The 15,770-nt window shown below is 41.0% G+C and overlaps 1 protein-coding gene across 1 annotated transcript in view; it reads right to left on the bottom strand.

Annotated features, from left to right (window-relative positions):
- The window catches only part of b4galt2 (UDP-Gal:betaGlcNAc beta 1,4- galactosyltransferase, polypeptide 2), a 123,509-nt gene extending 109,849 nt beyond the window's left edge, over positions 1-13,660 (bottom strand). Inside the window, exon 1 of the mRNA XM_076021685.1 lies at positions 13,070-13,660. Coding sequence (XP_075877800.1) covers positions 13,070-13,415 — 346 coding nt within the window. The 5' untranslated portion in view covers positions 13,416-13,660. The remainder of the gene's footprint in view (positions 1-13,069) is intronic.
- Positions 13,661-15,770: the final 2,110 nt, after the last annotated feature.

Here is a 15,770-nt window from a genome sequence, read left to right as displayed (position 1 = left end):
ACACGTTAAAATGTTGAAATGTTGGGTAATGACACTGATTTATTAAAGTTAAGGCGTAACATTTCAATTCATGTTATGTTTATTTGATGAGTGCCACACCTCTGCTTCACAGCAGTCAGATCAAGATAACAAAAAGAAAAGTTTTTCCAGTCATTTTAGCTCAACCTGTTTCCCATATTTTTGCATCAGAGCAAACGCTTTGTTGTTGAGTACGTAGAGCAATAGCTAATTACCCATATATATCCGCGCTACTTTATTCCAGAGGATTATCTGCTTCCCAGGCAGCAAACACTTTTTCAGATAAGTGGCCTAATTAAGGAGTCAAGAAGGAGCGGCTGCAACATTGAATCAAAAAACTCTTGAACAACAACACCAACATCGTGGACTATAGGGGAATAACAATGGAGTGGAAATAGGATCTATTTTGGATGCTGCTCAGACAATATGTCAGTATATGATAAGACAAAAGTGATGTTTTCAATGAAGTTTTTGATTAAATAAACTCCTGTAAGCAACTGGCGATGTAGCACCATCCAGAAACTACAACCAGTTTACAACCTGACAGATAGACAGACAGACAGACAGTCTGAATGCATAACAATAAAATATAAAACACTTATAAACAAAATAATGACTTAGTGAGAGTCACATGCCTAATCTTCTTACTGACTAACTATTACTGTCAATTTCATTGACAGCATTACCAATTAAATTAGAAATACTGTTTGATTTGGAATACATGGCAATGGTAAAGATCATGTGCAAATTATGTTGCAAAAAATCCACAGGCCAGGTATGTTCATCTCAAAAACCTTCAGGATAATTATATCAATCTGATATTAGTTCTTTTTAAAGCTAAAAGACCATGTCTGAAGTTTATCTTCCCTTTTTTCCCTGTTTTGTTTCTCATACTTGTTTCAAGGAGACAGAAAAAGAGAGAAAGGAAGAGAGAGATAGGAAACTCATCAGAATATATTCCTAGAGGGGCACCAAAAACTTCCCCAGAGCAGCCAAAGGCATTTGGCTAAATGGAGACAGAAATAAAAATATCCTAAACTCAATGTTAATAGTTTTATGATAGGAGCAGAATATATACAGATTTTTCTTGGGTAGACCATTTAGTTGTCTGATTTTTTCTTTTAACAACAACCTCATTGTACCTGGCCTGTCTTTGGGATTTTTTTTCCTTTAAACAAATGCACAAAATTTAAAAGGGACATTCCTGTTTATCCATGACTGCACATTGGGATGCAGGTAATATCTATGGAAATGCAATTCCAAACCTACATTAATGGAAGCGGTATTATGTTTTCTTATTCATTTTGTATGTTTCATTGTCAAATGCTAGGCTTTACATTGAAAAGGCTGCAGGACTTTAACGTACACCCGTCACCTGTGTCTCTACATGTGTAATGGGGGGAAAGGTATAGACTTAAAAAAAAAGAAAACTGGAGGGAAATTAATATGTGTAAGACAGATGCGAGACGAGTTTGACGGACATTTCCAGGAGTAATAAATACTATTTGGTTATCTATTTCCAACAATAAGCAAGTGTCGTAAGGCGCAGATGGCCCAGGTTGGCTTCAAACCCCAGACTCCCAGGTAATAGTCATACGCGCTAACCATTCGGCCAAAGGGCCAAGTAGCCTGATCAATTGGAGGCATAGTGACACGGCTGTCAACTGTCATGTCTCTCCCCCTCTTTTCACAAGCACGTTCTCATGCTCTGCACAGGCTGCCTGCCACACATGAGGAATCCATGGACCCACTCCCAGTGCTATACAAGGTTTGTTTGCTCCTCCTAGCTTGAGCTGTACAGGCCTTACAGAGCACTAGCTCGTCGGGAAGATGGCTACAAGCTCTCAGTGGTATGGAGGTATTGTGTCATTTGGAGAACCTGCTTGTTAGGGGGAACACATATTAATAGTGACTCTGAAGTGCGGGAAGCATTTTATTACCCCGTCATGGCTGCGAACACATGCTGGATGCAGTGTGATAGTCTCAGGGAAGACAGACTCACACAAACAGATGCACAGATATAAAGATCATTGTAAATATGCACCAAACAATGTGTGGTAACTGTTTGGTAACAAAAGTTTTAAAGATGGATGTTTGTATTGTTCCATATACATCTTAATGTCCATAGTAAGGCAGGTGAGACTTGAAGCACTTTGACTGTGGCTGCTGTTTTTATTTATTTCTTTATATTTATTTTACGGTCTGGAAACTGCGTAATTTCCTTTGTTTGACTCATTAAATATGAGATTTTCTTTTTTTTTTATAAAGAATTAGGTTTCCTTCATATACAGGAAGGACATACTTGTGAGTTGTGAAGTTATGAAGCCTGAATGTAAACTTTTATTATATTTCTTTACTATATTTGAGATCAAATGTTTCAATGGGTAGTTTTTTCAAAATAACATGGAACACAAAATAGTGTTAACTATTTCTTAATGGATTATATGGAGCACTATTTCAAACAAAATTTCCCTCGGGGTTCATAAAAGTATTCTGATTCTGATCTGTGACAATCCAAACTCCAAGGAATATGTGGATTACAAAATGTCACAATAGCCTCTATTCTGTGGTCTGCAGCAAATGGGAAACTTTTCAGTTTTGGATGAATTCTACATGGATAGACCTACATTTATTAAATGGTCCCACAATGTGTTCCTGTAGTGCTGTGGTCCAGTGGTGACATTAACAGCATAACCATTGCAGTTTTATTTTTAGGGTTATTTTTCCTTCGAAGGAACCAGAGTGACTGCTAATGTGTGTCATGTCAGGGATCCTGAATCTTTTAACATCTGTGGAACCACTCTATCATCTCTCCTACTTTTTCCATAATTAATACTACATTAAAGATCACAACCAAGTAGCTATTTTGGGCTACTGGCTCCAGCAACCGTTGCTATTCTTCCTCCCGGGAGCACGTCTCTTGAGCAATTATCTTCTGGAGAACTACTGGCCTGTCCTCCTTAGTGTGATTGGTAATTGGTAGAGAGCAGGAGCCCTGGTTGTGTTCAAATGTGGAAGAAATTAAATGACAAAAGAATGAGACCGGGCGACCTTGACAGCATTCATGGTTCACTGACAGACAAGCCAGGGAAACCGAACAGATGTAAAGTGACAAATAAAAAGTGAAGGGCAAGGCATAGCTAGAAAGTGAGAAAAATGAAGTAGAGGTGTCTCCTCTGTCGAAGCTGTGCGTTGCAATACAAGGGTTGCAGATCCAGTTGCGAATTTCATCAGTGCACGAGGTGAGTTTTTCATGTACATTTTGGGCATCTTAAAAGCCCCTTTTCCACCTATGGATGGTGATCCAATATTTCAACTTCAGAGAAGACAAAGAGAAGGCCCAGATTATAGACAAACAGGAAAGAGGCAGGCTGATTAATTGGGAAGTAAAACTAAATGACGCCGCCACATATAAAACAGGACACACACAGCAGATTGTGAATGACACTGAGGAGAGGGAGCAGGGCCGTTTTAATAAAGTTATGGCAGCCATTAGGTTGTCAAGAGCCCACGTGGCCTCCGTGGCCATGGCACCATCAGCTCTGTGCTGTGTGAGACTGAATAGAAATGTGTTTGTTAAGGCAGAGACCAAGCATGCATTTTTTAAATAAAAACAAGGCCATTTTCTCCTTTTGACTCACTGACCTGCCATCAGCAGCTAGTCAATGTTCTGAATGATAAGGACATGCCAGCATTAAAAACCCAAATTCCCCATTGTTTAACTTAACCCTTTAGGCGCCATGGTCGCAAAATTGCGACAAGCGTCATTGCTGAATTAAACAGGCCATAGCGGCAAAAAATGTTTCCAACTTCACTTGTGTGTCTGCTGTGCTGAAATTGGGTCCTAAACATACATGTTTCAAGGCAAGTAACAGAGAGGACAATATTTAGATTTATGGGTGAAATAGACATTCATTGTCTGTCTTTCTGCACAGGCCGTGCTCATGAGGACATATTACATCCCTAACAGCCTAAATGGTTATCTTGATCAAGAACTGCACATTAAAATACATTGTTCTGTTTGCCAGCGTTTTTTTTTCACACTTTTTTTGTTCTATTGCGGCTCAATTGTGATATGTGACTATTGGGTTATATGATTTTATTTCTGACAACATGACTGTGAGTGGAATTATTGTGCAGCCCTCATGCCATGTCTAGGGGTGGCAAAAAAAAACAAATCTCATGTTCACGTCGACAAACAAAACTGCTTGCTGTCAAACACTGCTGTCAAAAATTGCACTAAGTGGTGACTCATGTTGCTACAACAAGCTGTCAAAATAAGATTGAACTTTTCTGACATTTTGACAGAAAGATCAGTAACATTTAAAACCAGACTTTGAAAGGCCCAGTCTGCAAGACTTGTCAACATCTATTTTCAAGGAAGCACATTGTAAATGTTAGTAAAGTTATTTCCTCTTTTCTAATGTACTGTTTGATTTCACATCTTTCGTATAGCAGATGCCAGAGCAAAACCATAGAGCCCAGAGCAGATCCACATTCTGGGCTTCTGTGCGCGGTGGGTTCACTCTTTGAATGAATATAAATACTCATGCTAATTAAATTACAAGCTGTTTATATTTAGTGGATTTGTCAAACTAAAAACATTCATTTGTTTAACCCCCCTCAAACTCACTCTACATTGCAGCAGCGAATCACTATTCAGCTCAGTTAATGGTTTTAATACTGTGTTGCATCTTGATATCAAAGCAATCACGCATCCCCAACTTTAGTATTCAAGTCCAGCACATTTGCTAATTCACGGTTGAGAAATCAATACCGAGCGAGACCTGCAATGATCAACAACGCAGTCAGAATATTTCCTTGTTTTTTTTCTTGTCAAGCACCCACTACGTTGTTCAGTTGCACAACGATTCTGCCTTTTCTTTATTTGGCTGTTTTAATTTGGAACAAAGAAGCTGCTGTTGTCAAAACCGGATTTATTGCTTAAAACCTCAGATGCCCCAACTGAGCTCCCCCGGCTCCACTGGGCTCCACTATTTTAAACCTCCATTAACAACATAGGGGAGGGGTCACAAGACATGCTGTGCCAAAAAATACCACGGTTCACTTAGCACCAGGAAGGTGAGGGTCTGCAGAGAGAAGGGTGCAACCTGAATCTGATGGAGCTTTTAACTAAATTTCTATGCTCCACCACGTGGCGGACAAGCTGATGACATTCAGGTCCCTGTGGAGGAGTTTTTCCTCTGCGGGTGCACACATGTTCAGTTGACACGGGTTACAAGGGACATGCTATTCCATTCAAATTACACTTAGCCTATGAATAAATCCACAGCTGTCTAGCCCAAGCGTGGAGAGGTGAAGTGTTCAAAATGTACAACAAGTCTTCAGTAGGTGTGAATGAACTTGTGTCACAGGGAGGCAGTGAAGGCAGGACCCAAATGCAGATAAACCCCAAGTGTTAGAAATGGAAAACGATTTGTTTTAACAAAACTCAACAGGTGTCCTCACAGGTAAATGACAAAAACCAAACTGGGAGACTTATACTGAAAAAAAAAAAGGAAACAAAAATGAAACAGAGTTACAGACCTAGATATAGGACAAACAAGGCAACCGAGAAGAAACATGGACCAGGACACAGACAAAGGGCAGGGGAACACAGGTGAGAACATTAAAGGGCAGGACTGATATCGAGACACAGGTGACAAAATCACAAGGCAACAAAAAAAGGCAGGAAAATAGAAATAGGAAGTAAAACAGAAAATACAAGAGATGAGAGGTGAGACCATCAAAATAAAATAGGAAACACTAAAGCAACAGACCGTGATGTTTCAATCACATGACCCGGTGTCTAAATTCAGCCTCTGAGTAATAATGTCACCTCCTAGACATCCCCACTCTGTGAAAGGTACTTCCCAATAGAACAGGTCGCAACTTTTAGGCTGTGCCACTGAAGAATTTTAATTGGATGAGTGTTGGAGAGCCAATCCAGCTTGCAAATTCAAGGATTTTGCTAATTATTCTTATCAAAAAGAAACGCTCCTAATAAATGATGCAGCCTGAGAGATTGCATGGTCCACATTTACAATTTACACCTGACACTGAACCGAGTTACCGGACCAGACTGGTGCATTATGTACATTAAAAATACTGACGGAAAAGCCTTTTCAAGTGAGGCCTTCCTAAGGCTGTTGTGCAGTCACACTGCACGGCAGATTTGCAGCATCTCTGCACACATAAGAACAAATGGCATCAACATGTGCACTCTTAAAATGTATCTCTCTGAGGTAGCACGTTCACAGCATCTTCTGGGTGCATGCTAAAACAAGCAGTGTTTCACTTAGAATGGAAAATGTCCCCAACACCCTGAACAAACACAGGTGTGAGATCTAACAGGTAAAATTTCAATTTGGCCTCAAATTTCCCTCAAACTTCAAGGGTGTCAGGACAGAGTTGGGCTCATTCCACATTTATAACTGGATTGGGTTTTTATAGCAGGATACTGCATAGCAGCAAGATTGTCTTCATGTGGTAACTGTTGGGCCCGTAACAGTCAATGTCAGTTTAAATAAAGTGTCTTCTTTGGAAAGAGCTGCATTCTCTGGACAAGCAAGTGAATGAGCAAGAGAAGAGCAGCTGAGATGAGGTCTCTGGAGATCCAAGACTGGAGACGAGCAGCTCAGCACTGGAGCAGCTTCTCATTTTCATCTCCACAGTACGCATGGAAGAGGCAACCTGCTGTTCAGACAGAGCGCCCCACAAACACACACACACACACACACACACACACACACACACACACTCTCTCTCTCTCTCTCTCTCTCTCTCTCTCTCTCTCTCTCTCTCTCTCTCTCCCTCTCTCTCTCTCTCGCAGTGCAGAGCCTCGCAGGAAGTAGCGCACGTGTGTCAGAGCTGCTCTGTGTTTATGGTGCCACCACATTAAAAGAGAGTCGAGTCCAAGATTGATTTTCAGACAGCGCTAAAAATCTCAACCTGTGTTGAAAAAACAAACAAACAATAAAGTTGTTAAAATTATTTCAAAGTTTTCAGAAAAGCAGGAATTATTATTATTTTTTTTTTTTCCCATGATTTGCTATAGGCCCCTTTTCATTTTCCATTGTGGGCATGAACAAGGAGAGATCTATTATTCCAACTCTAATTCATTGACAGACATTACGATCGAACTATGTGATCACTAACAATGTGAGCAAAATACATTATAGAAAGTCACAATGAAAGCTACTTTGTTAATAACAGACACACAGAGGAGCACTTTGAAACAGCCCTGGTCTTATGTTTGTTTTAATTAAGTACTCTCACTCTCTCTCTCTCTCTCTCTCTCTCTCTCTCTCTCTCTCCCTGTCTCTCTCTTTTTCTCTCTGTCTATCTGTCCCTCTTTTTTTCCGTCTCCAGTCATTTTCATGTCCTGCCGGATTAGGACGACTCAGGTGATTCCTGCTCTGAGCCGAGCATCCCTCGTTTTGCACGACATAAGAAGACAGTTAATCCTGGCTAATTACATTTGATTGAGGAAACCCCTGTGGAGCATCCAATTTAAAATAAGTCCTGAGAAATAGCTTCTAACCTCCCACTGAGCTTTCTGTACATGTGTGTGTGTGTGTGTGTGTGTGTGTGTGTGTGTGTGTGTGTGTGTGTGTGTGTGTGTGTGTGTGTGTGTGTGTGGGTGGGTGGGTGGGAGCTAGTTTGTCTATCAGTTGTGTACGTGGGAGGGAAAGATTAATAGCAAGAATGAATAATGGGGTTCAAGATTCAGCTCTCTTTCACACACACACACACACACACACACACACACACACACATACACACACACACGTTTGTGCACGCGACTCGGGATCCACTGGCTAGAAGTAGAAAATTGCTTCACGCCTCCTTGCCCCCTCCCCCTCGACAGTAAACACAATAACAGTCCAGTCGCTGTGAAATACAGACTGCATTCAGCGACTGGTTTTAATTTGAGGACGGAGCCAAATCAAATTAATCACAGGTAGCAGTGACAAAAAGACAAACAAATAAGCAAGTTGTCCAAGCAGAAAAACACAAGACACTAAAATAACAGCAGCTTGGTGGATGGCATCACATTCTGGAAGTGTCCCTAAAACGAAGGAAGCGTTTTCCACTTCAAATATGAAGTGGAAAACATGTACAAAACCACGAAGGGATTAATTTAACACTGGCAACGATGACTATGGAAAAAGCCTCCAATATAAACAAGTTCAATAAGTTTGATGCAGTATTTTCTTTCCTTTGCTCACTTTTATGAACAATCAGATCACTAACTCCAGGACAGTATCCCTTTTGCCTCTATCCATTACACATCCCAAGAGAGAGCAATTGAGTATTATTTCTCCATTTTTTCCCACAGCTGCAACAGTTTCCTTATACCTAATTGAATGGGTGCAGTGAGAGGTGCAATATGTGACCTGCCAGAGTTTGCAATAATTTAGAGTGATTTCAATGTCCCACATTTTGTAAAAGTGACTTCATCGCTGTTTTCTAACAGCAACGTGTGTCTCTATCCTGGCACTGCAGCGGGCTAGAAAAGGCCGCAGGTCCATCGTCCTTTGGGAAACTGTTTTAGCTCACACACTTTAGAAGGTGCGGTGTGTCCATTTCAGAACTGAAAGACATTAAAATGTGATGCTCTTTGCAGGAGCCTTTAAACGGGGGGTTAAATGAGTATTCAGGAGATCCATAGGCTGACATTGGAACTTTAAAAACAGGTGTTGGCATCATGCATTTAAAGAGGGGAACATGCCATATACATTAATAGACTGTCTATAGGACAGAATAACACAATGAGCAAAAATGTGTATTTCCCTTAAAGAAAAGACATCTGAGAGGGTGTGTGAGCTGGTAATAATGAATGTCACTGCATGAGAGTAAGTTAATCTAATCCTTTAAAACAAATGAGAAGTGAGATGACAGGTCAAGGATTTTCATATTAACCAGAGTTACTGCCCAGCTGAACAGCTGATTCCTACAGTGCAGAAGCTGAGAGAGGAGAGGAGCTATGGACGCTGGCTACTCACACAGGCAGCACCTGTCAGCTGGTGTTCCAGCACAGCCAAGGGCTTGTTTGTCTCCCAGTGAGTGTGCGTGTGAGAGTGTGTGTGACCCTCTTGCCGAGGCCTCCCTCAACACTCCCCCTTCACCTCCTCCACCTGCTGTTCCTTCCTCAGCTCTGCCCATCCTGCTCCATACCTCCCATCACTGCGGCCTCCATTATAAATAATTTTTTTTTTAAAAAGCGGGCCCTTTCTATTCCTGTACCTGTGACTGTGAGACGCACTTGCAGAATTTCCTCGCCTTCCCGCTCATTACAGCCTCCAGGCAGCAACTCCATCACGGAGAAAAGGCAGAGATAAGCCACAGGAGGTACACCTGTGCCTGGTGAGAATGCCAAATCCTGAGTCAATGACAACCAATCTGGGCCAAATAATGGAATCAGCCAAGCTCAGCTTCAGACGAATCAACGTGACAGCTTTATCTCCCACTCCCACTTTCAATGCACGCCACAAACCTCATTATCAAATGAGAAAGCAATCAGTCGGTAAAAAAAAGAAAAAATACAACGTTGACACAACGCTCTCGGGAGATTAAGTTTACAAAGCTCATTTACAGATGGAACAGGTGGGAGAAAATCGGAAACATGTTTTCATTTCATCAGCCGTGTGTTGCTGAGGTTTATCTGACAAAGGGGATTTAAATGTATTGGACTGATGACAATGTCCAGGCAATTCCTCAATACACGATTAGAGGAGCGGGATATTAAAAAAAAAACAAAAAAAAAAAACACTGGAATAAAGGAAGATGTTACAACGTGTACATTGGCACATTGCGTTCAGATGTTTAAATGGATCTCTAAATGGTTTTCCAAGTAAAAATAATAAAACCGTCTCAGCTTTCACTGGAGTAACTTTGTCCCATGCGCAAGCACTCTCGCGTATCCATGCGGTCCAATACAGGAGGTGGCGATATACATTTAGCTGTTTTGTTTAGACTCAAGGAGGAGAAGATGAAAATGTTTGTTTTTTTCTTCATAAAAGACTGCTTGTTGGATTTTCCTACTTTTAGGGGGGGTAAAGAAAAACAGCTCTGATGTAGTCTCACAAGTTAACAAGTCACCTCCAGTCTCCACGACACCCTCTCTCTCTCTCTCTCTCTCTCTCTCTCTCTCTCTCTCTCTTGCTCGTTTCAAAACCTGTGTTCTCCAAACAAGTTGAAGTGAGGCAGGTGGAGGAGGGCCCAGCTCAAGGGGTGAAGAGACACGTAGAAACACAAACCCACAGCACTGGGACCATAACAGTGAAATTAAGACTCACTCCCTTCAATTTGCAATTGAGTTATGTTATACAACACTGTCATGACAGTAAATATGACTGTAGAGTTACTGATCGAACCTGCTGGATCAGAATTATTCAAGTAGCTGTTGTGTATTCTATGAACCTCAATAACTCATCTTGACTAGGTTTCACAGCTTAAGTGGTCACTATGTAAACAGTCATGCTTCTGACAGACAGTGAATCATGGTACTGTTCTTTCTATCTAGTCTCAGGTGTGATTTTTAGTACGGCTCCATGAGGGAAAAAACCTTAACTGACATTAACTAAGTGCGTTAACGGACTTGCTGGATTCCATTGATCAGCAAGTGTGTGTGTGTGTGTGTGTGTGTGTGTGTGTGTGTGTGTGTGTGTGTGTGTGTGTGTGTGTGTGTGTGTGTGTGTGCACTTTCTTCCCTCAGATTTTTGAGACAAACCGTTACTTTGACACACTTAGAGTCCAGGCTGAAATCTTACATTTAGAGGCAATGTATGGATTGGGGGTAGGTTTAGGTTAGGGTCAGATATTGAGATATTGTTGTCAAATACAAAAAGAATAGAAAATAAATGGAAGCCTAACTGTGTTAAGTCTTCACAAAAATAGAGTGAGAGAGATAGACAGAGAGAAAGAGAGAGAGTGAGTGTTTGTGTGTGTGTGTGTGTGTGTGTGTACGTGTACGTGAATGTGAACACTCATAATTATAACCGGAAACTGTTTTAACAACAGACATTTCACGGCATGTTCATGGAGATAATATGAGGATTTCGCACTTAACAGACAAGGGGGATTATGGGATTTGTATTCAACTATCATTTAATGCAACACGTCATTACAAAGGGTACAACAGATTGAAAGCCAATGAGTAGAATAGAGTACATTTCTATGAAATTTTTAAATTGTATCTTACTGTATTAGTCTTAGTGTTTCAGGTGCAAGAACCTCAGCTTATAGCGATTCTATGAAGTTGAAGCAATATGACGTTATGATCATTATATGATCATTGACGTTAAAAGATTTGTAATTCTGCGGGCCGACCCGGAAAAACTAAATAATGGCTCCAATTAATCTCCTCCTAATTGGGCTTAAACAGGAGATGCATTTAGTTGCTGCAAAAACACAGTAGCCCCCAGGTAAAAATCAAGGTCTCAACTTTCACGTTCATTACTCTAATCAATGATATGCAAATCCTGTTATGGAGCATACAGCATGGAAAGGCCAGGGATAAAAGAAGAAGATATCTAACATATAGCTAATAGATTTTTAGTAAAGATAATTTAAAATGATAAAATGGTATTAAAACATGAAAAAGTCTAATCGAGCACCATTCTTTCTTTTAATTTAAAACTTCCTTTAACATATGTGAGTGTGCGTGTGTGTGTGTGTGTGTGTGTGTGTGTGTGTGTTGAAAGGTACTGTATAATAAGATGTCATGAAAGACAATTATATAGGAAAGAGACAAAAAATAATGTAAAGTAATATGCTCACAAGTGCTATGGCTATTAGAACGAGTTGTTTCAATGCACAGAATTAGAGCTGCATCACCTGTAAGACAAGGTTTAGTAATAAACAGGCAACCTTACAACTGCAGTCTGATACTATCCTGTTTTATCACAGGCTAGTATCAGTCTGCTACTAGCCTATAGCAGACTGCAGTTTGCTTGTACAGGCTACTACAGGTTTTAGCAGTTTGCTAAAACAGGCTAGTAGAAGACTGCAGTTTTATGAAAGAGTTCAATTCAATTTAATTAGAATGAGCAAATTAATTTAAAGTCTCACAAGTCAAACCTGAACAAACAAAACTCATAAAATGACCAACAAAGCTTACTGGAATCATCCATACAACTTTCTCCAGTCATCCACAGTTTGATGCTGCAGGCCTTCTCCTTGTTGTTCTCCTCCAGGGGAACCATAATGTGTTGCCAGGCTGGCCAGACGATGCTATCCCTCCATCAAGTCCTGGAATGAGCTTGGGGCCTTCACCCTGGTGGATAAGCCTGGATCTCATCTAGAGATTTCCCATAAGCATCCTGTTCAGATGCTCAAACCTCCTCAATGGCCACAATCGATGCCAAGAAGCTGCAGCTCACCAACCATCTCAAAAGCAAAGCCAACCTCCAGAGGAGATTCCTTTCAGATACTTGTACTCAAGTCCTTGTTCTTTCATTTAATTACCGATCCAGAGCTCATGACCACAAATTAGGGAGAACCTGTGCTGGTGGCTCAGGAATACCTTCACCAAAATTATTCAGCTCAGAAAAAAAATCTAAGCTATGAGACGCATGACTGTTATACGAAAGAGGATTAGGGCCACAAGAAGAAAAAAAAATTACAGGAAGGAGATTTTTGTTTAAGTTTTAATTTCAAGTTTTAAGTTGAAATTTCGAAATTTTGTGAAAAAAGTCGATACAAAAAAGTTTAGTTAATAAAGTAGAAATTTCATGAATAAAGTCGACGCAAAATAAAGTGGAAATTTTCAAGATTAAAGATGAATCAATCAATCATCTTTTTTAAGTCAGCTTTATTCTCGAAATTTTGACTTTAATCTCAAAATATCAACTTCATTCTCGAAATGGAAACTTGGAAAAAAAAAATCTATCTTAATTATTTTTCTCTTATTCTAGCCCTGATCCTCTTCCGTACTGTTTGCAGTTCTGACAAAATATTAACAAAAATTATTCAAATGTAACTCATGAGAATAGATGCGTATAGTAGAAAGAAGTAGTCGAAGCATAAGCATGGTATAATTACTCACCAAGTCCAGGTGGGTTCTCAGGACACGGCGGCAGTGGCTTTGGGGATGGCGTCTGATTGGTCTCAGGCTGCACAGTCTGCACCAGCTGCTCACCTGCTGCCAGGTAGCTTGCTAATGTCGTATTGGGCCTGGAAAGGTTATAATAGTAAAAATGATGTCCGTTCCCCGCGGCGGTGCTGCTATTCCTGGAGCCGTTGCGGCCGTTGTTGAAGCGACTGAAGAGGTCGAAGTGCTGGGAGTAGACATCAAAGTAGAGGATCATCATGATGAGGAAGTGGAGCAGGCAGAGCAACAGGACACCTTTACAGATGCGCTCCAGAGTCCGGCCCAACATCAGCCGGGTCATGGCCAAGGAAGATGACCGTCACGGGACGGACAGCCACGACAATGCTGGCGTGGCTACACGCATGCACTTATTACGATGGCCATGTTGCAGAGAACTGCTGCCATTCAATCTCTGATAAAGACTATCGAACAAGGTTAGCTATCCAGTGTCTGACTTTTGCAGGTGTCATAAGGTCAAAAGTGAGTGCAGGGAGACCACAAATTCGGATAAAGCTGAAATCGCATCTGCCAACTCATTCCAGGTGCAGAATCCAAGCCATGTTTTCATCAGCTGGCATGGGTAAGATGAAGATGATAAAGATACTGCACTTAACTGTAGATGCAGAGAACAGGTTTTAGCAATATGATCAGTGTCAATGGTATAAGGCCCCAATTTTAGATAAAAGTTTAATGATATGGGCAGGTGGTGACATCTTTAGGATTCCCAGTTCAGCTTCTCTTGCAGGGATGGTTGCTGATCCAGTCCAGTCCAGTCCTAGCAACAGACACTAGTCCACTTAGCCCTGGACCAAAAAATAAAATGAAAAAATAAATAAAAAAAATACATTCATCCACTGTGGCCCCTGCTTGATCTGAACTTGTTGGTCATCCACAAGCGTAATCCTTAGAAGCTGCCCCTTCTACTGGTTTGCTTGGTGCAGGAAAGTCTTGGATACCTGAACAAAAACAAAAAGAAAAATCATTAACAAAAAATTGAGTTAGTCCATTGACCACTTACAATGCTTCTGTATTTACTATAGTCTTATAGCTCAGTACACTAAGTTACTGAGTTATTTGCTGCCATGAATGACATGCAGACCCTTTCAGAGTAGTCAGCAACCTTGCCCTCATTGGATATGCCTGGCTGAATAGCAATGGAATAAATTCAGAGGTTCACTCAGTACAGAAAGAAACTGACATGAGAATATGAAAATAAAATGAATCAATGACAAAAGCGTCAGCCAGCACAGACAAACACAAAAACATAAAATCAGCTGAATTGACATGCCAAGTCAATTTTCCAGTCAAACGGTTTAAAAGGCATTTATGACAGAATGAGCCGGCAAGAGGGAATACACAATCCAGTGAGCATAATGGCAAAAGAGGCCGAGAGATAGCGCCTCCAAGTCTCTTCCAGCAGACTTATTTGTTGTAAGTTTATACAATAACATAAAAAAGGGGTGAATCTTTGACCAACACAAGTCTTGCTGATTGAAGCTGAGCAAGTCAGACAGGAAGGAAGAAATGTGTCATCTGACTGGTTAGGTATAAAGACCCCTGCTTGCCACTCATTCCCTGCCAGATTGTTATTTACCTTTCTGCACTCAAGACTGAAGACTGTTGTCAACTTTGCCAGCCTTTGACCAGCCTGTCCTGCCTGATTTGTAATGTCCTGCCTGATTCCTGACTCACATTTTCAACTTAAACTGTGTGTCTGCTGTACTGCCGTTGGGTCCAAAACACACCCGTTTCAAGATGGAGTGATAAATGGTCAAATGCTATTGCTAGTAATTAGAAAAGGATGGATAGTCAATGTATAGTGGCTGATCACATTTCCTCCATCTGTACTTGGCATCAAGGACCTAACCCGGCCTGAAAAACAAAAGTCCAAAAAATGGGTCTGACGCGAGACCTTTCAGATCCAATAATGTTGGTGGCTTCACAATTGGAACACATGTTAGGTGGCTGAGCTGATGGACCATCCAGAAAGTTGGCAGCCTCACGCTGTGTTGTGACTTTTGTCTGTGGACTGCATGAGTTGCCAAGACTGAGCCTCAAGGGGGAGTGCGCACGTGTGTGTGTGTGTGTGTGTGTGTGTGTGTGTGTGCGCGCGCGCGCAACCTGCTAGTTAATGAGATGGATTTCTGCTGACTTAGGGACCCGGATGTGGCACACCAGCCTCAACCCGGGTGCTCTCTCAGGCCAACAGTGATCTCCCAGCCGAGGCAGTTCGTAAACAAGCTGGCACATCATGTATTCAGGCTACTCTCTCAAACATGCGGTGAGACAGCGAGGAACATCCCCATCATTTCTTGTTTGCTGCTCTACAACAAGTACAGTAAATAGCAGCTACAACTGTTTTGAACCATGTGCTGGTGCTGCAAACCAGTGACTTTTTCAACCCAGATGACAAGCTACACTTGACCTGTTAGTCTTGGATGTTAAATGGGGCATGATAGTAAAGGCTTTTTTGACTGAACAAATTGTTTATTTTCATTTACTTGTACAATCAATTGACAAAAATGAAAAAGAATCTTCCAAAACAAATTTGCACATTATATACGCTCACAATGAAAATGAAACAACTCTGTAAACGAAAAAGGAAGTCGGCTGAAGCCGAAGTTTATTATTCCCTATCCTATGCAGTCCATGAGAC

Source organism: Nelusetta ayraudi, unplaced genomic scaffold, assembly GCF_046127955.1.
Source record: "Nelusetta ayraudi isolate G7.1 ecotype Tasmania unplaced genomic scaffold, CSIRO-AGI_Nayr_v1 ptg000011l, whole genome shotgun sequence".
NCBI classification, from domain to species: domain Eukaryota; kingdom Metazoa; phylum Chordata; class Actinopteri; order Tetraodontiformes; family Monacanthidae; genus Nelusetta; species Nelusetta ayraudi.
Note: the sequence above shows the minus strand (reverse complement) of the source record. Positions and strands in the feature narration are given on the sequence as shown.